The sequence below is a fragment of the Microcaecilia unicolor genome, chromosome 5 (genome assembly GCF_901765095.1).
Source record: "Microcaecilia unicolor chromosome 5, aMicUni1.1, whole genome shotgun sequence".
Classification (NCBI taxonomy): Eukaryota; Metazoa; Chordata; class Amphibia; order Gymnophiona; family Siphonopidae; genus Microcaecilia; species Microcaecilia unicolor.
The window spans coordinates 172,567,599-172,591,247 of record NC_044035.1 but is presented as its reverse complement, the minus strand read 5'-3'; the positions used below and the strand labels follow the sequence as shown (position 1 = coordinate 172,591,247).

At 45.2% G+C, this 23,649-nt stretch overlaps 1 protein-coding gene across 1 annotated transcript in view; it reads right to left on the bottom strand.

Annotated features, from left to right (window-relative positions):
* Positions 1-23,649, bottom strand: part of HYDIN (HYDIN axonemal central pair apparatus protein) — a 2,443,906-nt gene that overhangs the window by 2,340,960 nt on the left and 79,297 nt on the right. The window contains exon 4 of the mRNA XM_030205004.1: positions 6,941-7,060. Within this exon, the coding sequence (XP_030060864.1) occupies positions 6,941-7,060 (120 nt within the window). The remainder of the gene's footprint in view (positions 1-6,940; positions 7,061-23,649) is intronic.

The window sequence follows — 23,649 nt, the reverse complement described above, 5'->3', positions numbered from 1 at the left end:
TCCATACCGCTTTAGGGATATCCAACTCCTGTGGCAAGCAGCTACCCTCCTCTGGATCATCAGTCCGTGAGGGCCTGCCAGACCCATCAGAATCCCCGTAACCAGACAACGGGGGAGAAAGGGGTGACGGAGAAGCACCCTCAGACGGTGTGGTCACTCGTCGGCGTTTAGCCTCAGCCAAGAGCTCGGGGGAAGAGATAAAGTCTCCAGCAGGTGCTGGGCTTTCAAAACCTGGAGGCAATCCAGTCCGCAGAAAATTTTCAGAAGGCTCAGGCAGGGCTCTTTTTAACATGAAGGCCCTATGCATCAGCAGCACAAATTCAGGGGCAAAAAACGCACCCTGACCATCCGCTCCTATATTAGGGGAAGCGGAGGCATGAGCCTCTCTAGAAACCTCGAGAGGCGTCCCCCTGCACTCAGACTCCTCAGCCACAGTGAGGATTGAGTCACGCGGCGCAACCAAAATGGCACCTGCTGCAAACTCCGCCAGCCATGCTCGTGCCAGCATTAGTGTCTAAGCAGCACGTGCTACAAAGCCCCGCTGCTGTCCTGCGTTTTCCACATCAGGAGCAGTGCTTAACCACTTCAGCAGCCATCACCCTTCTTTGGCGGAAAATAGAAACAAAATGGCGGCGGCGCACCAAAACTTACCCCGCACAGGAACGCTGTCAGCGGGAACCTCCCTGGAGGAGCTGAGCACCACTCTCCACACCTCTGGAGACTGAGTCAAACGAGCTCCGGCCAGGCTGAGAAGTTCCAGGAGCGCTGGAGAAAGCCTCAGAAGTTGCTACACTGTTAAAAGCAAGCCTCTTTTTTTTTTTTATACTGTGAGGAAAGTTGGAGGCAGGCAGCCATAGAGGGAATCCGGGAGGAGGGGGAATGGGGTAAGGCAGGGACAGGGAAAACCAAGTATGCCTTTAAAGTGGGCACCACCAGCCAGAACACCCCCCTGCTCTACTGGCAAAGCACAGGAGCCACCCCAGGCAGAAATCCAGGATATGAGAAAGCGACGTCCACACCTGCTGAGAGATAGAGATATACTGAAGGCAGAGGGGGGCTGGCCATCCAGGAACACCATTCAGTGTTCTCTATCTCCACCTGCTGGTAGGTGGGTACAACCCATCAGTTAATGGATTCATCTGCTGTTGATGACAAGGAAGTATCCTATACTGTTTATTGTAAGCCACATTGAACTCAAACTTGCTTGGGATAATGTGGGATATAAATGTCACAAATAAATAAATACATACATACTGCTAGAATCCAATTAAATAGCATTGTCTCAGACTCATTTCACCCTACTAGGGGCATTCACCAAGGCTGCACACTATGATTTTTATTATTTAATTTAGCTCTGGAACCTTTTTTTACTTGCTATACGGCAATCCTCGAATGTCAAGGGTATTCCTTTTGGTCAGCATATGACCAAAGTATCTGCTTATGCAGATGATGTGTTACTTTACACTGCTCCCTCATCTATACCTGTGATTCTGGATTTAATTTCCAAATACTGTGCTTTATTTGGTTATAAATTGAATGCCACTAAGGAGTTTTACTAAAGCTTAGCTCAAGTTATCTGCAGCAGGGCCCATAGGAATAAAATGAGCCCTGCTGCAGATAACTCAAGCTAAGCTTTAGTAAAAGATTCCCTAAGACTGAACTGATGCCCGCCCATTAATTGCCCAATTATCAAACATGAGATAACTCCCTATAAATTCATTTGGGCCCCAGAGTCTATGAAGTATTTAGGCATATGCTTTGGTCCATCTATTGAAGCCACCATATGACTAAACACTGTTTATATTTTGAAGATCACTAAAGATCTGAAACAGAAATGGTCTCCTCTATGTTTAATCTGGTGGGGGAACTTGTCTTGGATACAATAAAAATGATGATAGTTCCAAAGGTGAACTACATACTCTGTATACTGCCTTTCCTTCTACAGCATAGCACATATAAAAGTCATTCAGACCATTTTGTCTAAACTCCTTTGAGTGAACAAACTTCCTCGCACTGCCTTAAAAAGATTGAAAGCCACCAAAAATAGAGGCGGGGTTAATTTTCCCAGTCTTTATGATTATCATGTGGCTTTCTTAGTACACTAACATGCATCCAGGATAACTGTTGTTGATTTATAGAGATCTCCTATATGGATGCAAATTGAAACAGATAGATTCTCTCTTAATCAATATTAAGATTCTTACCTTGGGCGTATATAGAGAAATCTAAATGCAACCCTATAATTTCAACCACTCAGGCAATTTTTGCAGGGATTGATAAGCATGCTCAGAATCCACTTTTAAATACTACTAATATCCCCATATGGAATAATTATTTCTTTAAAATTAATAATGTGTGTATTAATTGGTCTGCATGGCAAGCTGCCAGGATTTGGTCTTCGAACCAACTCTTAAATAATGCTGACTGGCTTCCTTTTAAGACTTTGTGTATACAGTTTAACCTGAATCCCAATTACTATTTTCAGTGGTTACAGCTCAAACATTACATTTCCTCTTGCTTAAATGTAAGCAAACTTATTTCGATATACCTAGTTACCGGCACCCTATGCTCACTGCTTGCCAACGTTCCTGGTGCAGCATGTAAATAATATAAACTTATACAGCAATGGAAATTCCTCAGCTACATTGGTTCTTCTAGCCAATCAAAACCTTAATCCCTACATATATGCAGACGACGTCACGATTTACATCCCCATTCAAACATGATCTAAACGAAATTACCAATGAAATCAACCAAAGCCTCCAAATCATGCTCTCCTAGGCGGATGCATTCCAGCTGAAACTAAACGCAGAGAAAACACAATGTCTTGTACTCACCTCACAACACAACAAAAACAACTACTCCACAATAACCACACCATACTGTTCTCTCCCCATCAAACAAAATCTAAAAATTCTTAGAGTTACCATCGACCGAAACCTTACACTTGATACTCACGTGAAGAACACAACGAAAAAGATGTTCCACTCCATGTGGAAACTCAAAAGAGTAAAACCTTTCTTCCCGAGATATATTTTCCATACCCTGGTACAGTCAATGGTAATAAGTCATCTAGACTACTGTAATGCACTGTACGCTGGCTGCAAAGAACAGACTATCAAAAAACTCCAAACAGCCCAGAATACCACTGCCAGACTCATATTTGGAAAAACTAAATATGAAAGTGCAAAACCACTAAGAGAGAAACTTCACTGGCTCCCACTCAAGGAACGCGTTGCGTTCAAGATCTGCACGATTGTACACAAAATCATTCACGCAGACGCCCCAATCTACATGCTAAGCCTTGTGGACTTGCCTCCCAGAAACACCAAAAGATCATCCCACAAATTTCTCAATCTGCACTTCCCCAGCTGTAAAGGACTAAAATACAAGCTGATACACGCCACCACCTTCTCCTACCTAAGCACACAGTTGTGGAATGCACTACCTACAGCCCTGAAAGCTATCAACGAAATAAATAACTTCCGCAAATCCCTGAAGACACATCTCTTCCACAAGGCCTACAAAGAAAACACATAGCCTTACAAATCTACCTCACCAATCCACACAGTTTATTACAGTCCACCTCTATCCTGCCTAATACCTTCTCTCTTCCCTTACCTAATCTCTGAACACTAATAATTGTATCCGATATTATGGAATAACTATGTCATAACCAAACTCTGTAAGCCACAAAGAGCCTGCAAATAGGTGGGGAAATGTGGGATACAAATGCAATAAATAAAATAAAATAAAAGATCTGAATACTAAGCTATCTACCGCACAATGGCAGGACTTTTGGATTCCATTAATTAAAGCTACACGCTCTGCTGCTATATTTCAATCTTTGTTTTTCCTGATACACAGGGCCTTATGGACACCATACAAAGTATCCAGACTGCCAGATAATGGAGATGACAAATGTTTGTCCTGCAAAAACAGCACTGGTACTCTTGAGCACATTATACATGCTTGTCCTCACTAAAAGGTTTACTGGATGTCTGTATGGAAAATGATATTCCAACTTCTGGACTGTCATTAACCTTTCTTTTTTAAAATTTTAATTCTAGGCCCTGATGGCTTCTCTCAGCCTATCAACAGATACAAAGCCAAACTGCTTAGGCTCCTTTTACAAGTTAATATTAAGACAGTGTGCCATTGTTGGAGAGACTTGTCCAAGATTGATTATCTTATGTGGTGGAACTCCTTATTCTTAATGGCTAAATAAGAAAGACTGGCAGCAGACTGCTCAAGAGCATTACAATCACATGAAAAAGTCTGGGCTCCTTTAGCTGATTTCTCACATTACTCAACATTACTTGACTTTTTTCTACTTCATATTTTCTAGACTATGTTAGTTCCTTGAAGCTTATTTATATTGCCTGCGCATTGTGAGTTTTATATTGGTTACACCTCACATTCCCATGTGCATTTGTTTTATTATGTTACATCTGTTCACTTGTTAATTGCTTTTATATCTACAAAACCTAAAATAAAAATATTGAACTGAAAAAAATGAATTTTCAGCTGAAAATTTAGGGCCTCTTTTACCAAGCTGCAGTAAAAGGGGGCCTATATGGCATTGGTGCATTGATTTGCCACGCACTGAGCCCCCTTTCACCACAGCAGGTAAAAAGTATGTTTTTGCTTAAAAAAAGAAATGGTCGTACGTTAATCACAGGGATTGTGGCCATTTGTGCATGTGACCATTTCCGTGGCAGCTCTTACCACCACCCATTTATGTGACAGTAAGGGTTCCTGTGCTAACCTGGTGGTAACCAGACAGTGCATGGTGCTACCTGATTACCCCGAGTAAGCCCTATCACTACAAAATCAAAATTTATTTTGTTTTGCCAGAAATGGCGCGCAGTGGGGGCAGGAACTACTGCCTGGCTCCTGGAGTAGCCTGGTAGTTGTTCCAAATTGTAAAAAAGCCCCTTAGGCTCCTAACTTTGGCTGAAAATAGGACACAAATTTAGGACCATAACTTAGGAGCAGAAATTTAGGAGCTCAGCTTTTCTTGAATATCCGGCCCTTTATAGACAGTATTGCATTATTAACATTGGTAAATGGCCTGATGCTATACTTATAAGTGAGCTAAGTTAGAGAATGAGCAGATGATGCCACATGGACATTTATCCGTGTAGTTTAAGTGCCTATGGCCATTATCTGAGATCCATATCCACATGTAAACAGCAGCTTTCTGGAATTAGTGATCAAAAGTATGTAAAGATTTCAAGGAAGAGTAGTTTGGGTATGGCTTGAACAGGACTTAAAAGTGCATGTGTACTCCATTTTACAAAGTGAATACACATGTAGGGGGAGGCAAGAGATGCTGGATGATAGGGAGCAGAGAGGAGCTGAGAGATGCTGGACCATGTAGGGAGGAGGCATAGAGGAAATATGATGGACCATGTTGGGGGGGCAGGGAAGAGAGATGTGATATACTGAATACAGAAAGATGGTAACAGACATGCAGGATTGGTGGGAGCCAGAGAGACTAAGAGGATGTAAAAGGAAGAAGGAAGCTAAGTAGAAGATGATGGGGATGGGAGAAAGAGGCATTATGTTAAAAAAAAAAAAAAAAAAAGAGTCCGATGCTGGGGATGGAAGGAGGGTGCTAAGGATGTGAGAAGGGGCTAAACCAGCCAGATGGTTGGAATAGGAGAAGGAGGCTGGCTGTATTGGGTCTAAAGATGCTCGGTCCAAACAGGGGCTACTGGTGCCCGACATCGAGGAAGGAAAAGACCTCCTCAATGTTGAAGCATCTTCAATATCTGATGCAGTTCCATGGGGACCAATGCCTTCAATGCTCATTTTTTTTTCTGCATTTGAGCACAAATACAGCCATTCTATTTCACTGTGGCTATTTTTACCATAATGTCCCAGAAATCTGCCAGTGGGTTTAAGAGGTGCACAGACTGGGTTAGGACCATGTCTGACTAACCCACATGATGTATGCCTAACCTGTCTAGGACCTAACATAGTAGACGACGGCTGAAAAAGACCTGCACGGTCCATCCAGTCTGCCCAACAAGATAACTCATATTTGCTACTTTTTGTGTATACCCTACTTTGATTTGTACCTCCTCTAATTGTGCCCTTTAGAAGGGTCAGTCACAATCTGCGTACATCTTAAACCCTCTGATAGGGGACATTATGGGGAAAACAGCCACAGCGAAATCAAACAGCTCAATTGAAAAAAAAAAAAAATTTAAGTCTGTGCTGAGAGCTCAGCCCTAAAATGGCCAAAATCCACGGAAAAACAAAAAAAAAAATCAAAGGGCTGAAATATTCTAAGGAAATAAGAAAAGGGAACAAAAAAAATACTGTAAAATGGGATTCTTGCACTACTCACAGCTAAAAGAAAGGCAAGAAAGCAAAAAATCTCTCTGAAGTAAAGCACTCATAACAGCGATAGGAAACATGACTTCTCTGTTTCATGGAGAAAGTGAAACTACAGGTTTCACACTAGTCGACAGATGGGAAAGGCATTCGCATATGCATGGTGGGAGCCTGCCAAAGGCTTCTAGAATTTACTGAACATGGCAGCATCCACACTGGGGCTCTGTCGGTGACGTCACCCACATGTGAGAGAAATACTATGTCCTGCTTGTCCTTGTGGAAATAGCGGGGAATGTTCAGAACTTAACACCAATTCTAAACTCTAGGAGAGCTGAACTGTCCTGGAGATGTGCAATGATATCACCCACTTGCATGCCTGATTCTATCCTGTTTGTGAATGGAGAAAATCAAATGAGAGGATTACATTTTCAAATCTCCATGCCTATGTGTTAAAAAGTAACAGGTAATATTGCAGACTGTTGGATTTTCAAAGGAAATGGTTCCCTTTGAAAATCAGCTGAAAACCTAAACTTGTAAGCTACTGGCTCAGACTGAAAACTTTCTCTAAGGACATTCTTCTCCCAATTATACATACCCGGTCTTCATTCCTCAGAACCAGAGGTACTTCATATGTCTCATGCGGAACATAATTCTGAAATACTATCTCTGATGGGAAAGGTTGGAATAAAGTCTGGTCTACATCAACTGTAGAGAACTGAGAAATGAACAAGAAAAACTATTAGAGCTACAGTAATAATATTCAAGGGGCTCAACATGAATTAATGTTGCATTTATATCTAAGGACCAGAGATCAATTAAGTCAACACTGCAGATACTAATGGTGTGGAACCTACAGCACAACTATGAACAATGAGATTCTAATGACAGCATAAGCTCATCGTGCTTATACATTCTTGAAGGAGGATAATAGATGTCATTTTATAAACCTTGCACAGCTTCTACACATGGAAATGGCAGTACTTACACATGTAGATTTATTTGTATGTTTAACTAGTGATTTCAGAATGCTGCTATTTCCATGTGTAGAAGATTAGAATATACAGAATTGCAGGAGGCATGTTGTGGTTGTGACAAAGTGTACTTTCGATTTTACAATGGAAAGTCATATATATTTTTTAAAATGTTGGCTTTTGCTCTTCCTCTGAAGCACACATAAGTTTTATGAAAGGGCACATTCCAGCCAGGAATTGAAAAGAATGACTGAGAGGGTAATTGTGGTTAGCCCCTAGAGGGTTTTTTTGTTTCCTGTCATTGAAAATGTAAAAAAAAAAAAAAAAATCACCTTTTGGGATTTCACTCCATACTTGACTTCACCTATATGTATATTTGTCTGAAAAGGGGCTCCTATACTTATATCTCCTGCTATTCATCCAGCAGCAAACAGTGATTTTGCTATCCACCACCAGTGTTAAACCCAGATATTCAATGGCGGTTCGTTTCCGGTGACCAGCATTCAATATCCAGTTTCATTTTCAACTGCTGCAACTTAACCAGTTAAGCTGATATTCAGCGCTAACCAGTTAACTGCTTAGCGGTTAAAGATAGGCCACATAAATAGCAGGCCTATTTTAACCGCTAAACATAACCAGTTTGGTGCTGAATATCCACACCCAACACGCTATGTCATGCGATATAGCAAAGATACATACCTGTAGCAGGAATTCTCCGAGGACAGCAGGCTGATTGTTCTCACATGTGTTGTGGTCACATGTGGATCGACGTCCGCGTCGGCCCAGGAATCGGACGGCAATTTTGCAAGCAAAAATATAATAAAATCTTTCCAGAGTCATCTGGCACATATGTGCAGCCATCTTCCCGCCCGTCGCGTGAGCATTCCCGCTCAGTTTAATCAAAAAGCAAATAAACAACAAACAACAACTCCAAAGGGGAGGTGGGCAGGATTGTGAAAACAATCAGCCTGCAGTCCTCAGAGAATACCTGCTACAAGTATGTATCCTCGCTTTCTCTGAGGAAAAACAGGCTGCTTATTCTCACATGTGGGGTATCCCTAGCATCCAGGCTCACTCAAAACAATGAATATTGGTCAATTGCAGGGCCATGTCAACATGGTAAGCGGGGTAAGTGCCGCAGGGGGGTGCCTGCCTTCAAGGGTGCCGTCGAGTTGTATAAAAAAAAAAAGCCTTACCGCGTTGGCAAACTGGTGGGCGGGGCGGGGCGCCAGTAGTAAAAGCAACAAGCAGGCACGCTCGTCTCCGTCCCATCCGCTTCCCTGCCTCTCAGCCAAAGCCCGCCTTCCTGGCTGCAATCTGGAAAAGACGATTAGTTCGTCTTTGGCCCCGCCCACAATGGCTTCGTTCGAGCCCAGTAAACCTTCTGGCAAATCCACCTTGACTCCTGAATTCACTGCAACTGGTTCAACCTGGTCGCAGAAGCGCTTTGCAAAACCACTGAGGTACGATAGGATCAGATTGGCGGAGCTGGGCAGGGAAGATGGTAGCTTTGAGCCTCTTGGAGTTTAGGGAATACGGCTTAGTGAAACTAACACAGATAATTGTAAAGATCGTTGGAAGCAAAATTAAATATATAAAATCTTTTGTGGAAAAACCTAAAATGTAAGCTTGATACTCATAGGGTTTTTATTAATGTATGTCATTTCCTGTTTAACATGAGAGATTGTTTTCCCCCATTGTATATAAGTTCTTAGTCTTCTTCAAATGTCTCCACTCATGCAAATTCAATTTATGCATAGCCATTATGATTTTTTAAAGACCCCCAAACCAGTTTATAGTACAGGGGGCTACTGGCAATCCCCTTTGATTCTAAATGTGACCTCCCTGACTCTCTTCCTCAGATACTTGTTGCTTCATTCTACCTGTGTCATATGTAGCTCTCAATACAACAGTGTGGTAGCTATGTTAGTCTACTTTAAAGATAAAATAAATAGCAACAAAACAAGAAGATAAGATGATACCTTTTTTATCAAACTAGCTTCATGCATTTTTTGGCAAGCTTTCGAAGGCAGAGCCTTCTTCAGGTCAGAAATCAGCAAAAGATGACAAATATCAAAATATATAAGTTTTAATCATATTTGTTTAAAAATCACAACTCTTGAATATTTTTTAGAGGATTTATGAATTTCCTTTGTGGTTAATATAGAGGGCAATTTTACAAGCCTCTTCTGCACATAAAATGACAATGCTATCAAATCTATGTAAGCCACATTGAGCCTGCAAATAGGTGGGGGAATGTGGGATACAAATGAATAAATAAATAAAATAAAAAAAAAAAAAATGAGTGTTAACTAGGTATGGGCAGCCAGAAAAGTTGTGTTTCCGTGTGTTTTCTCGTGTCGTGTATAGCCCATTTTGTAAGATGCTGCATGTGGAAAAAGAGTGCACTCTTTCCCCAATAGGGCTCACAGGTATGCACAGATTTTTCAGGTGCAGTGGGAAATAGTGCGCCCTCTTTCCAGGGCACTAGTTCCAAAGAGTGCACGCTTACCGATAAAAGTCATAACATGAAATCTGATTAGTTCATTGAGTTTTCTGCTCATTTCATTTGGTACATGCAATGACTTAGGATATTCTGTTGACATTTCCAATATCGTTGCAAATGACAGCTCATTCCTAGTGTTTATAAAATTGCATGTGTGATGTGCATGTAAAATTACACAGGTACAGCTTGTATAGATCTAATTTTACCCAGATAGAGTAGAGTAAAGGGGTTTTGGAGGATGGGGTTGTTGAGGGTTTGGATTTATGAACACAAACACTCACACACACACTGAAATTAACCCAGAAAATTTGGTGCCAAAGGGCAGCTGTGAATTTAAATGCATAAATTTCACTTGTCAAGTGAAAATGTAGTATGAGGATACTTTCATGTCGGGACTCACTCGGCAGAGCAGAAGAGAAGAGAAGAAGAATCTTCTCAAGTACTTCTTTAAGCCAGCTCTTCCAGGCGCCTTGGAGCCAGGTAAGTCCGGGGGGGCGTGCGTGGAGGGGGGGGGCGCCAACTGATAGTCTGCAGGGGGGAGCCAGAGACACTAGGCACGGCCCTGGTCAATTGGGCCTCACAACGGCAAGGACATAAAGCGAATGCTACATAGCTGTAGAAGGTATTCTCCGAGGACAGCAGGCTGATTGTTCTCACTGATGGGTGACGTCCACGGCAGCCCCCTCCAATCGGAATCTTCACTAGCAAAGGCCTTTGCTAGCCCTCACGCGCCCATGCGCATCGCGCATGCACGGCCGTCTTCCCGCCCGAACCGGCTCGTGTTCATCAGTCCCTTATATAGCAAGACAAAGACAAGGGAAGACACAACTCCAAAGGGGAGGCGGGCGGGGTTTGTGAGAACAATCAGCCTGCTGTCCTCGGAGAATACCTTCTACAGGTATGTAGCATTCGCTTTCTCCGAGGACAAGCAGGCTGCTTGTTCTCACTGATGGGGTATCCCTAGCCCCCAGGCTCACTCAAAACAACAAACATGGTCAATTGGGCCTCGCAACGGCGAGAACATAACTGAGATTGACCTAACAACTTATCTAACTAACTGAGAATGTAGCCTGGAACAGAATAAACATGGGCCTAGGGGGTGGAGTTGGATTCTAAACCCCGAACAGATTCTGAAGCACTGACTGCCCGAACAGACTGTCGCATCGGGTATCCTGCTGCAGGCAGTAATGAGATGTGAATGTGTGGACAGATGACCACGTCGCAGCCTTACAAATCTCTTCAATAGTGGCTGACTTCAAGTGGGCCACAGACGCTGCCATGGCTCTAACATTATGAGCCGTGACATGACCCTCAAGAGTCAGCCCAGCCTGGGCATAAGTGAAGGAAATGCAATCTGCTAGCCAATTGGAAATGGTGCATTTCCCCACAGCCACTCCCCTCCTGTTGGGATCAAAAGAAACAAACAATTGGGTGGACTGTCTGTTGGGCTGTGTCCGCTCCAGATAGAAGGCCAATGCTCTTTTGCAGTCCAATGTGTGCAGCTGACATTCAGCAGGGCAAGAATGCGGACGGGGAAAGAATGTTGGCAAGACAATTGACTGGTTCAGATGGAACTCCGACACTACCTTCGGCAAGAACTTAGGGTGAGTGCGGAGGACTACTCTATTATGATGAAATCTGGTGTAAGGGGCCTGGACTACCAGGGCCTGAAGCTCACTGACTCTACGAGCTGAAGTAACTGCCACCAAGAAAATGACCTTCCAGGTCAAGTACTTCAGATGGCAGGAGTTCAGTGGCTCAAAAGGAGGTTTCATCAGCTGGGTGAGAACGACATTGAGATCCCATGACACTGTAGGAGGTTTGACGGGGGGCTTTGACAAAAGCAAACCTCTCATGAAGCGAACAACTAAAGGCTGTGCTGAGATCGGCTTACCTTCCACACAGTAATGGTATGCACCGATTGCGCTAAGGTGAACCCTTACAGAGTTGGTCTTGAGACCAGACTCAGACAAGTGCAGAAGGTATTCAAGCAGGGTCTGTGTAGGACAGGAGCGAGGATCTAAGGCCTTGCTGTCACAACAGACGGCAAACCTCCTCCATAAAAAGAAGTAACTCCTCTTAGTGGAATCTTTTCTGGAAGCAAGCAAGACACGGGAGACACCCTCCGACAGACCCAAAGAGGCAAAGTCTACGCTCTCAGCATCCAGGCCGTGACAGCCAGAGACTGGAGGTTGGGATGCAGAAGTGCCCCTTCGTCCTGTGTGATGAGGGTTGGAAAACACTCCAATCTCCACGGTTCTTCGGAGGACAACTCCAGAAGGAGAGGGAACCAGATCTGACGCGGCCAAAAAGAAGCAATCAGAATCATGGTGCCTCGGTCTTGCTTGAGTTTCAACTAAGTCTTCCCCACCAGAGGTATGGGAGGATAAGCATACAGCAGGCCTTCCCCCCAATCCAGGAGGAAGGCATCCGATGCCAGTCGGTCGTGGGCCTGAAGTCTGGAACAGAACTGAGGGACTTTGTGGTTGGCTCGAGATGCAAAGAGATCTACCAAGGGGCTGCCCCACAATTGGATGATCCGGCGCACTACTCTGGAGTTGAGCGACCACTCGTGAGGTTGCATAATCCTGCTCAACCTGTCGGCCAGACTGTTGTTTACGCCTGCCAGATATGTGGCTTGGAGCAACATGCCGTAACGGCGAGCCCACAGCCACATGCTGACGGCTTCCTGACACAGGGGGCGAGATCCGGTGCCCCCCTGTTTGTTGATGTAATACATGGCAACCTGGTTGTCTGTCTGAATTTGGATAATTTGGTGGGACAGCCGATCTCTGAAAGCCTTCAGAGCGTTCCAGACCGCTCGTAACTCCAGGAGATTGATCTGCAGATCGCGTTCCTGGAGGGACCAGCTTCCCTGGGTGTGAAGCCCATCAACATGAGCTCCCCACCCCAGGAGAGACGCATCCGTAGTCAGCACTTTTTGTGGCTGAGGAATTTGGAAAAGACGTCCCAGAGTCAAATTGGACCAAATCGTCCACAAGTACAGGGATTTGAGAAAACTCGTGGACAGGTGGATCACGTCCTCTAGATCCCCAGCAGCCTGAACCCACTGGGAAGCTAGGGTCCATTGAGCAGATCGCATGTGAAGACAAGCCATGGGAGTCACATGGACTGTGGAGGCCATGGGGCCCAGCAATCTCAACATCTGCCGAGCTGTGATCTGCTGGGACGCTCGTACCCGCGAGACGAGGGACAGCAGATTGTTGGCCCTTGTCTCCGGAAGATAGGCACAAGCCGTCCGAGAATCCAGCAGAGCTCCTATGAATTCGAGTCTCTGTACTGGGAGAAGATGGGACTTTGGATAATTTATCACAAACCCCAGTAGCTCCAGGAGTCGAATAGTCATCTGCATGGACTGTAGAGCTCCTGCCTCGGAATTGTTCTTCACCAGCCAATCGTCGAGATAAGGGAACACATGCACTCCCAGCCTGTGAAGCGCTGCTGCTACTACAGCCAGGCACTTCGTGAACACCCTGGGCGCAGAGGCGAGCCCAAAGGGTAGCACACAGTACTGGAAGTGACGTGTGCCCAGCCGAAATCGCAGATACTGCCTGTGAGCTGGCAATATCGGGATGTGTGTGTAGGCGTCTTTCAAGTCCAGAGAGCATAGCCAATCGTTTTCCTGAATCATGGGGAGAAGGGTGCCCAGGGAAAGCATCCTAAACTTTTCCTTGACCAGATATTTGTTCAGGGCCCTTAGGTCTAGGATGGGACGCATCCCCCCTGTTTTCTTTTCCACAAGGAAGTACCTGGAATAGAATCCCAGCCCTTCTTGCCCGGATGGCACGGGCTCGACCGCATTGGCGCTGAGAAGGGCGGAGAGTTCCTCTGCAAGTACCTGCTTGTGCTGGAAGCTGTAGGACTGGGCTCCCAGTGGGCAATTTGGAAGCTTCGAGGCCAAATTGAGGGCGTACCCTTGCTGGACTATTTAAAGAACCCAACGGTCAGAGGTTATATAAGAGACCACCTTTGGTGAAAAACTTTCAACCTCCCCCCGACCAGCAGATCGCCCGGCACGGACACGTTGATGTCGGCTATGCTCTGCTGGAGCCAGTCAAAAGCTCGCCCCCTGCTTTTGCTGGGGAGCTGTGGGGCCTTACTGAGGCGCACGCTGCTGACGAGAGCGAGCGCACTAGGGCTTAGCCTGGGCCGCAGGCTGGCGAGAGGGAGGATTGTACCTAAGCTTACCAGGGGAACAGCCCTCCTTCCTCCATAAAAACGTCTACCTGAGGAGGTAGATGCTGAAGGCTGCTGGCGGGAGAATTTGTCGAAAGCGTTATCCTGCTGGTGGAGCTGTTCTACCACCTGTTCGACCTTTTCTTCAAAAATGTTGTCCGCTCGGCAAGGGGAGTCCGCAATCCACTGCGGGATCCTATTCTCCAGGTCGGAGGCACGCAGCCATGAGAGTCTGCGCATCACCACACCTTGAGCAGCGGCCCTGGATGCAACATCAAAGGTATCATATACCCCTCTGGCCAGGAATTTTCTGCACGCCTTCAGCTGCCTGACCACCTCCTGAAACAACTTTGGCTTGCTCAGAAGGGAACTTGTCCACCAAGTCCGCCAACTGTCGCACATTGTTCCGCATGTGGATGCTCGTGTAGAGCTGGTAGGACTGAATCTTGGCCACGAGCATAGAGGAATGATAGGCCTTCCTCCCAAAGGAGTCTAAGGTTCTGGAGTCTCTGCCCGGGGGCGCCGAAGCATGCTCTCTAGAACTCTTAGCCTTCTTTAGGGCCAGATCCACCACACCAGAGTCGTGAGGCAACTGAGTGCGCATCAGCTCTGGGTCCCCATGGATCCGATACTGGGATTCGATCTTCTTGGGAATGTGGGGATTAGTTAATGGCTTGGTCCAGTTCGCCAGCAATGTCTTTTTCAGGACATGGTGCATGGGTACTGTGGACGCTTCCTTAGGTGGAGAAGGATAGTCCAAGAGCTCAAACATTTCAGCTCTGGGCTCATCCTCCACGACCACCGGGAAGGGGATGGCCGTAGACATCTCCCGGACAAAGGCCGCGAAAGACAGACTCTCGGGAGGAGAAAGCTGCCTTTCAGGGGAAGGAGTGGGGTCAGAAGGAAGGCCATCAGACTCCTCGTCAGAGAAATATCTGATGTCCTCCTCCTCCTCCCACGAGGCCTCACCATCGGTATCAGACACAAGTTCACGAACCTGCGTCTGAAGCCGTGCCCGACTCGACTCCGTGGAAACACGGCCACGGTAGGAGCGTCGAGAGGTGGACTCCCTCGCCAGCACCGGCGAAGCTCCCTCCGCCGACGTCGTTGGGGAGTCTGCCGGGGAGGCGGCGGTAGCCGGTACCGCAAGCGGTACCGATACCGGAGACCTCACCTCGAGCAAGGGGCCAGCCGTCGCCTCACTCGACGGTACCGGTGGCGCAACAGTTCTCCCAGAATCTCTGGAAGGACGGCCCGGAGACTCTCGTGCAGAGTGGCTGTGGAGAAAGACTGAGAAGCCGATGCAGGCGTCGAGGTCAGAGTCTGTTCCGGGCGTGGAGGCGGTTCCGGGCTGTCCAAGGGGGAGCGCATCGACACCTCCTGAATAGAGGGTAAGCGGTCCTCCCGATGCCGATGCCTACTGGGTGCCGACTCCCTCGGCGACCCAGAGCTCTCGGTACCGAGACGGGAAGGAGACCTGTGTCGATGCTTCTTCGAGCGAAGCATGTCACCGGAGCTTCCCGGTACCGACGAGGAGGACGTAGAATCCAACCGTCGCTTCCTTGGGGCCAAGGCCGAAGAAGGTCGATCTCGGGGGGGCTGTACCGCAGGAGCCCTCAGGGCAGGAGGAGACCCACCCGAAGGCTCACCGCCACCAGCAGGGGAATGGACAGCCCTCACCTGCACTCCAGACAAAGCACCACTGTCCGACGACATCAGCAATAGCGGAGGTTCCGGTACCACCGACGTCGACGCAGCCTTCCGATGTCTCGGTACCGACGATGCAGGAGGTAGAAGCCTCGATGCAGTCGATGCAGAGGTCGAAGACTTCGATGCTGTCGACGTCGATGCACTCGACGAGTCCCGTGCTGTTGTCGTCGAAGAGCCCGAGAACAACACGTTCCACTGGGCCAATCTCGCTACCTGAGTCCTCTTTTTCAAAAGAGCACAAAGACTACAGGCCTGCGGGCGGTGCCCAGCCCCCAGACACTGAAGACACGAAACGTGCCTATCAGTGAGCGAGATTACCCGGGCGCACTGGGTGCACTTCTTGAAGCCGCTGGAAGACTTCGATGACATGGGCGGAAAAATCACGCCGGCGAAATCAAAATTCGTGCTGATGACGAAAGGCACCAAAAGGAAGGGAGAAAAAAAATCCGTACCGAGGCCAAATAGGCCGTTCCCGAAAGCGAAAGGAAATTTACGCGGGGAAAAAACTGGAAACACTGGAAAGGGGTAAAGACCGGATCGGTCTCTTTTTTTTTTTTTTTTAAAGCGAAAATCGCGAAGACGCGTGAGGTCAACTTGAGGGGCACGAAACGGCGGCAAAACACGACCGTCCCGAGCGCGGACAAAAGAAGACTGACGAACACAAGCCGGTTCGAGCGGGAAGACGGTCGCGCATGCGCGGTGCGCATGGGCGCGCGAGGGCTAGCAAAGGCCTTTGCTAGTGAAGATTCCGATTGGAGGGGGCTGCCGTGGACGTCACCCATCAGTGAGAACAAGCAGCCTGCTTGTCCTCAGAGAACATAGATTGACCTGAAACTATAAACAACTGAGAGTGCAGCCTGGAACAGAACAAAAATGGGGCTGGGGGGGTGGAGTTGGATTCTAAACCCCGAATATTCTGCAGCACCGACTGCCCAAACCGACTATCATGTCGGGTATCCTGCTGGAGGCAGTAGTGAGATGTGAATGTGTGGGCTGATGACCACGTTGCAGCCTTGCAAATCTCTTCAATGGAGGCTGACTTCAAGTGAGCCACTGACGCAGCCATGGCTCTAACATTATGATACCACTCAATTAGGGACACAATAGAGCTGCTGGAACACACCTACTATTAATTACAAACTCGCTCCAGTCTATTAATTACAAAATATCTTTATTGAACACATATGCTTCAAAACAGCGCACATGCATTTAAAACCACCTATAACAAAAATACTCACTCATACCTTCCATACACATTCGTTCTTTCATAGTACCTGTCTAGTGAATCTATATATATAATACTGATATTGGTCTTACTTATACTTATTGTGCATTTATAATTTATTACAATCTCAAATTATTGATGTTTTCCTAAATTGCTTAACACCACGTAGCACATAAATACTTGCTGTTTCACAAGTCACAGATAATCTCCACAGAATTGGAAAAAAAACAGCTGTGAAACAGCATTATACATAAACACTGGCATGTGCTTTCTATACACCCAGAATTCAGGGAACGTCCTAAGGTAGCTTATAGGCGTCAAGCCAATGTAGGTGAACTATTGAAGAGACCAAGAAGGGGATTGGAGGAAGGCAGACACTCCCCTTGTGGGAAGTGTGTGTACTGCCGTTACTCCTTAAATACTGGGATGATCCTTATACCTCATTGTAATAAGGAATTTATATTGCGCCATAATACCAATTGCACTAGTTCCCAGGTGGTATATTGTATTATATGCCCTTGTGGACTTTATTATATAGGTCATACCAAACGCCCTTTAAAGAATAGATTAGCAGAACATGTTAGTAACTTACGATTGAAGAAGGTAATGAGTCCTCTTGTGGCTCATTGGTATGAACACAATCATACTATAGAACAGCTAAGGTGCGTGGTATTGGTACAGATCTCCCCGGACAGATTTAAGGGGGGAGATATCAGTACTCGGTTGTTAGCCATAGAACAACGTTACATTTATACATGGGGAACAGTGGTACCTATGGGCCTCAATCAGGAAGTAGAATGGGTATGAGGGTATGTTTCTTTAAATCCAATAGGTGGGGCAGTGTATTATGGGAAGATTTAAATTTGGCGTTTGACCCTCCCCAGTAAATTCAGAGACACGGCAGTTGACTTCCGTGCTGAGAAAGTCTCATTCAGGCATGCAGCCGAACAGAATTGGATAACGTAAGTGCAGTTAAATATATGAAGTACTGTAATTTAGTGAATATAAAGTATATTTAGAATTTGGAGTTGAAGGGGTGGTAATAGGATTGTGTTTTCGTAGATGATGCGGTGGTTCCTCCTGATGAAGAGAACGAAATGCGGTCCTGCATAGAGGAACCGACGTTTTGTATAAGGACCAAGTTAACAGTATATGTGGGAGTGACATACTCATTCTGCTCATCAAGTACCTGAAGACGACTGAAAGTTATTTTACTCATTTTGAGAACTGTGTTAGAGACTATTATAACAACTTCCAGAAAATCATAGTGGAATTGGGAGATCATAGAGAACTGTGTTGGAGACTGTTTTTTTTCCAATTCTGTGGAGATTATCTGTGACTTGTGAAACAGCAAGTATTTATGTGCTACGTGGTGTTAAGCAATTTAGGAAAACATCAATAATTTGAGATTGTAATAAATTATAAATGCACAATAAGTATAAGTAAGACCAATATCAGTATTATATATATAGATTCACTAGACAGGTACTATGAAAGAACGAATGTGTATGGAAGGTATGAGTGAGTATTTTTGTTATAGGTGGTTTTAAATGCATGTGCGCTGTTTTGAAGCATATGTGTTCAATAAAGATATTTTGTAATTAATAGACTGGAGCGAGTTTGTAATTAATAGTAGGTGTGTTCCAGCAGCTCTATTGTGTCCCTAATTGAGTGGTATTGTTATTACATATACTTAGGGAAATGGCTGCAGCCGGATGGGATTCGAAGGCGGGTCTAACAGAAGACCGTGTCGCTGAACTATTGGGGGGAGTACGCCTGTTTTCGGGGGGGATTCAAGAGCAAGAAAGTAATTGGGATGAAGTTCTAAGGGTCCATAAGACATTGATAAGGGCGGAACTCCACTCGGCGGCTCTGATTGAATATTGCCATACGAAACGGGTCCCTCGTGGCCTACGAATCACTAAAGAGCCTAGATTCCTTGGCAATGATCAGTATGTCGCCAGGTGGAACACCGTCATTACTCAGTGTTCCCTTGACCTTATGTTACTTACAATTGATGCGTTACAGGACGAGATACAGGGACATAGAGATGAGTTATTTCAGAAACAGAATGTTATAAGAGGCGTTCAGGATAAAGTGACATTTGAGAAAAATTTAAAGGAACATAACTTAAAAATAGAGGAGTACACCAATGATCAAAGAGCGATCAAAATAGCGAAATTCCGAAGGGATGAATATGATTACACCAAAGGTTATGTCTACAGTTGGATGGATAAAAAACGTCGCACTCGTAAGGGTAAATTTGGAGGCAGAAAAGTACAATTTAAATTGTCTTCTAGTGAGTCATCGGGCGATGAAGAAAAAGTTCATGCACGTAGTAAAATTGAAGGCATAAATACACATAAAATGCATGATCAACCTGAGGAGTTACCGGACTCTTTTTTAAGAATAGGAGATCAAGGGACCAATATATCAGGCGAGTCAAAGGGAGGAACCAAGGGACCCAAAACCAGGAAGGTGCCCAAGAAATAAATAATGTCATCAATATTTCAAATAACACGTTGTCTCCAGCACAGAAGGAGGTCTTAACTAAGGGTTTATCTTTTGTACCCTCTAACAGATACGATGCGTTTGAGACCAGACGGGGACTATATCGGTTTTTTAGAGAATTAAGATTACGGCTACACTTTGGCAACACGGGGGATGTACAACAAGACCCCATACTCCCACGTACAGGTTACACATCTAGATGGGTGCCCCCTGGATCAGTAGATCCTATGATTCAAGCCTTTCAAAAATTGGTTTTACATGATATAGCCAGGTTGGAAGCAAATGGGGGGAAAGAATGGAGTAATATTTCGGGATTGCAACGCCGAGGTATACAGGAGTTAGCTAATGATGGTAACATAGTGGTTCAAAGGGCAGATAAAGGGGGTTCCGTGGTGGTCATGGATAGGGGAAAATATAAACAAGAAGCGATGGGACAGTTGGGTCAAATCCAATATTACATATTATTGGACGTAGATCCTACGAAGCAATTACAGTCTGAGATCGAGACATACGTGAATGAAGCAGTGACGGAGGGTATTCTTACAAAAAGGGAACAAAAGTTTTTGTGTCACCCTTGTCCTAGCATACCATATATTTATTTTGTCCCTAAAATCCACAAGTCCACCACGGACCCCCCGGGTCGGCCAATAGTATCCACTAGGGATACAGTGCTGGAACCCTTATCTAAATATATTGATATGTTGTTAAATCCCATGGTCACAAAAGCAGAATCGTATGTGAGGGATTCTATGCACTATATACAAATGCTTGAACAGTTAGAACCTCAATTGAAAGAAAATAATTTTTACATGGTGGGTTTGGACGTAGTTGCCCTATACACAAACATTCCCCAAGATAGGGCCATACAGATAGCATGTGAGCAATTCGAAACCCTGCACATTCCACAATCTAAAATTAAAGTGTTGAAACAACTTTTAATATGGGTGGTATGTTACAATTATTTCGAATTTGAGGAACTATTCTATAAACAAGTTAAGGGGGTAGCTATGGGGGCGAGTGTTGCGCCCTCATTAGCATGCCTCTATATGACTCAATTCGAAAAAAGGCATGTATATGAGTCTCGGTGGTCCGGGTATATCGTATCTTGGAAACGTTATATTGACGATGTCATAATGTTTTGGCAGGGTCCCCTGGTGGAATTGAGGGCTTTTCTGGAGGATTTGAATGCCGCAGACCCTAATATTAAATTTACTTCTCGGATAGCTCAGAATGAACTGGAGTTTCTTGATATCAAAATAGGAAGGACCATTGAGGGAGAGTTTACTACTACTATTTTTCGTAAGCCCACCGATCGTAACGCTTTGTTACATTATCAGAGTTTTCATCATCACGGTTTAAAAAAAAGGGATACCGGTTGGGCAGTTATTACGCTTAAGACGCCTATGTTCCTCTACCTTGGAATTCAAGAAACAGGCTAGAGGCATGATAGAAAGGTTTAGAGCCCGAGGTTACCCGATGGGGATCCTCAAAAATGCGTATAAAAGGGCTCTCTATACCCACCGACCATGGTTATTGTTACCAAAGTCTAGACCTTCTTCAAAAGCGTTAGCATGTGTTATTCCATTTTCTCAAAAAGCGTCTACTATTTGTGGCATTATACATAAACACTGGCATGTGCTTTCTATACACCCAGAATTCAGGGAACGTCCTAAGGTAGCTTATAGGCGTCAAGCCAATGTAGGTGAACTATTGAAGAGACCAAGAAGGGGATTGGAGGAAGGCAGACACTCCCCTTGTGGGAAGTGTGTGTACTGCCGTTACTCCTTAAATACTGGGATGATCCTTATACCTCATTGTAATAAGGAATTTATATTGCGCCATAATACCAATTGCACTAGTTCCCAGGTGGTATATTGTATTATATGCCCTTGTGGACTTTATTATATAGGTCATACCAAACGCCCTTTAAAGAATAGATTAGCAGAACATGTTAGTAACTTACGATTGAAGAAGGTAATGAGTCCTCTTGTGGCTCATTGGTATGAACACAATCATACTATAGAACAGCTAAGGTGCGTGGTATTGGTACAGATCCCCCCGGACAGATTTAAGGGGGGAGATATCAGTACTCGGTTGTTAGCCATAGAACAACGTTACATTTATACATGGGGAACAGTGGTACCTATGGGCCTCAATCAGGAAGTAGAATGGGTATGAGGGTATGTTTCTTTAAATCCAATAGGTGGGGCAGTGTATTATGGGAAGATTTAAATTTGGCGTTTGACCCTCCCCAGTAAATTCAGAGACACGGCAGTTGACTTCCGTGCTGAGAAAGTCTCATTCAGGCATGCAGCCGAACAGAATTGGATAACGTAAGTGCAGTTAAATATATGAAGTACTGTAATTTAGTGAATATAAAGTATATTTAGAATTTGGAGTTGAAGGGGTGGTAATAGGATTGTGTTTTCGTAGATGATGCGGTGGTTCCTCCTGATGAAGAGAACGAAATGCGGTCCTGCATAGAGGAACCGACGTTTTGTATAAGGACCAAGTTAACAGTATATGTGGGAGTGACATACTCATTCTGCTCATCAAGTACCTGAAGACGACTGAAAGTTATTTTACTCATTTTGAGAACTGTGTTAGAGACTATTATAACAACTTCCAGAAAATCATAGTGGAACTGGGAGATCATAGAGAACTGTGTTGGAGACGTTTTTTTTTCCAATTCTGTGGAGATTATCTGTGACTTGTGAAACAGCAAGTATTTATGTGCTACGTGGTGTTAAGCAATTTAGGAAAACATCAATAATTTGAGATTGTAATAAATTATAAATGCACAATAAGTATAAGTAAGACCAATATGAGTATTATATATATAGATTCACTAGACAGGTACTATGAAAGAACGAATGTGTATGGAAGGTATGAGTGAGTATTTTTGTTATAGGTGGTTTTAAATGCATGTGCGCTGTTTTGAAGCATATGTGTTCTAACATTATGAGCCATGACATGGCCCTCCAGAGTCAGCCCAGCTTGGGTGTAAGTGAAGGAAATGCAATCCGCTAGCCAATTAGAGATGGTGTGTTTTCCGATGGCGACTCCCCTCTTGTTGGGATCAAAAGAAACAAACAACTGGGCGTACTGTCTAAAGGGCTTTGTCCGCTCCACGTAAAAGGCCAATGCTCTCTTGCAGTCCAAGGTGTGCAAACTGCTTTCGCCAAGGCGGGTATGAGGACGGGAAAAAATGTTGGCAAGACAATTGACTGGTTCAGATGGAACTCCGATACCACCTTTGGCAGGAACTTAAGAGTGCGTGCAGAGGACTACTTTGTTGTGATGAAACTTGATATAAGGTGCATGCACTACCAATGCCTGAAGCTCACTGACTCTACGAGCTGAAGTAACAGCCACCAAGAAAACAACCTTCCAGGTCAAGTACTTCAGATGGCAGGAATTCAGTGGCTCAACAGGAGCTTTCATCAGCTGGGTGAGAACGACGTTGAAATCCCATGACAGTGGTGGAGGTCTGACTGGGGACTTTGACAAAAGCAAACCTCTCATGAAGCGAACAACTAAAGGCTGTCCAGAGATAGGCTTACCCTCTACACGGCAGTGGTAAGCACTAATCGCACTAAGGTGAACCCTTATAGAGTTGGTCTTGAGACCAGACTCTGACAAGTGTAGAAGGTATTCAAGCAGGGTCACACCAGACGGCAAACCTCCTCCATTTGAAAGAGTAACACCTCTTCGTGGAATCTTTCCTGGGTGCAAGCAAGACTCGGGAGACACCCTCTGAAAGACCCAAGGAGGCAAATTCTAAGCTCTCAACATTCAGGCCGTGAGAGCCAGAGACTGGAGGTTGGGATGTAGAAGTGACCCCTCGTTCTGAGTGATGAGGGTTGGAAAACACTCCAATCTCCACGGTTCCTCAGAAGACAATTCTAGAAGAAGAGGGAACCAGATCTGACGCGGCCAGAAGGCTGCAATCAGGATCATGGTTCCGCAGTCTTGCTTGAGTTTCAGCTATGTCTTCCCTACTAGAGGTATGGGAGGATACGCATACAGAAGGCCTGTCCCCCAATGAAGGAGAAAAGCATCTGACGCTAGTCTGTCGTGGGCCTGAAGCCTGGAACAGAACTGAGGGACCTTGTGATTGATCTGAGTGGCAAAAAGATCCACCGAGGGGGTGTCCCACGCTCGGAAGATCTTGCGGACTACGT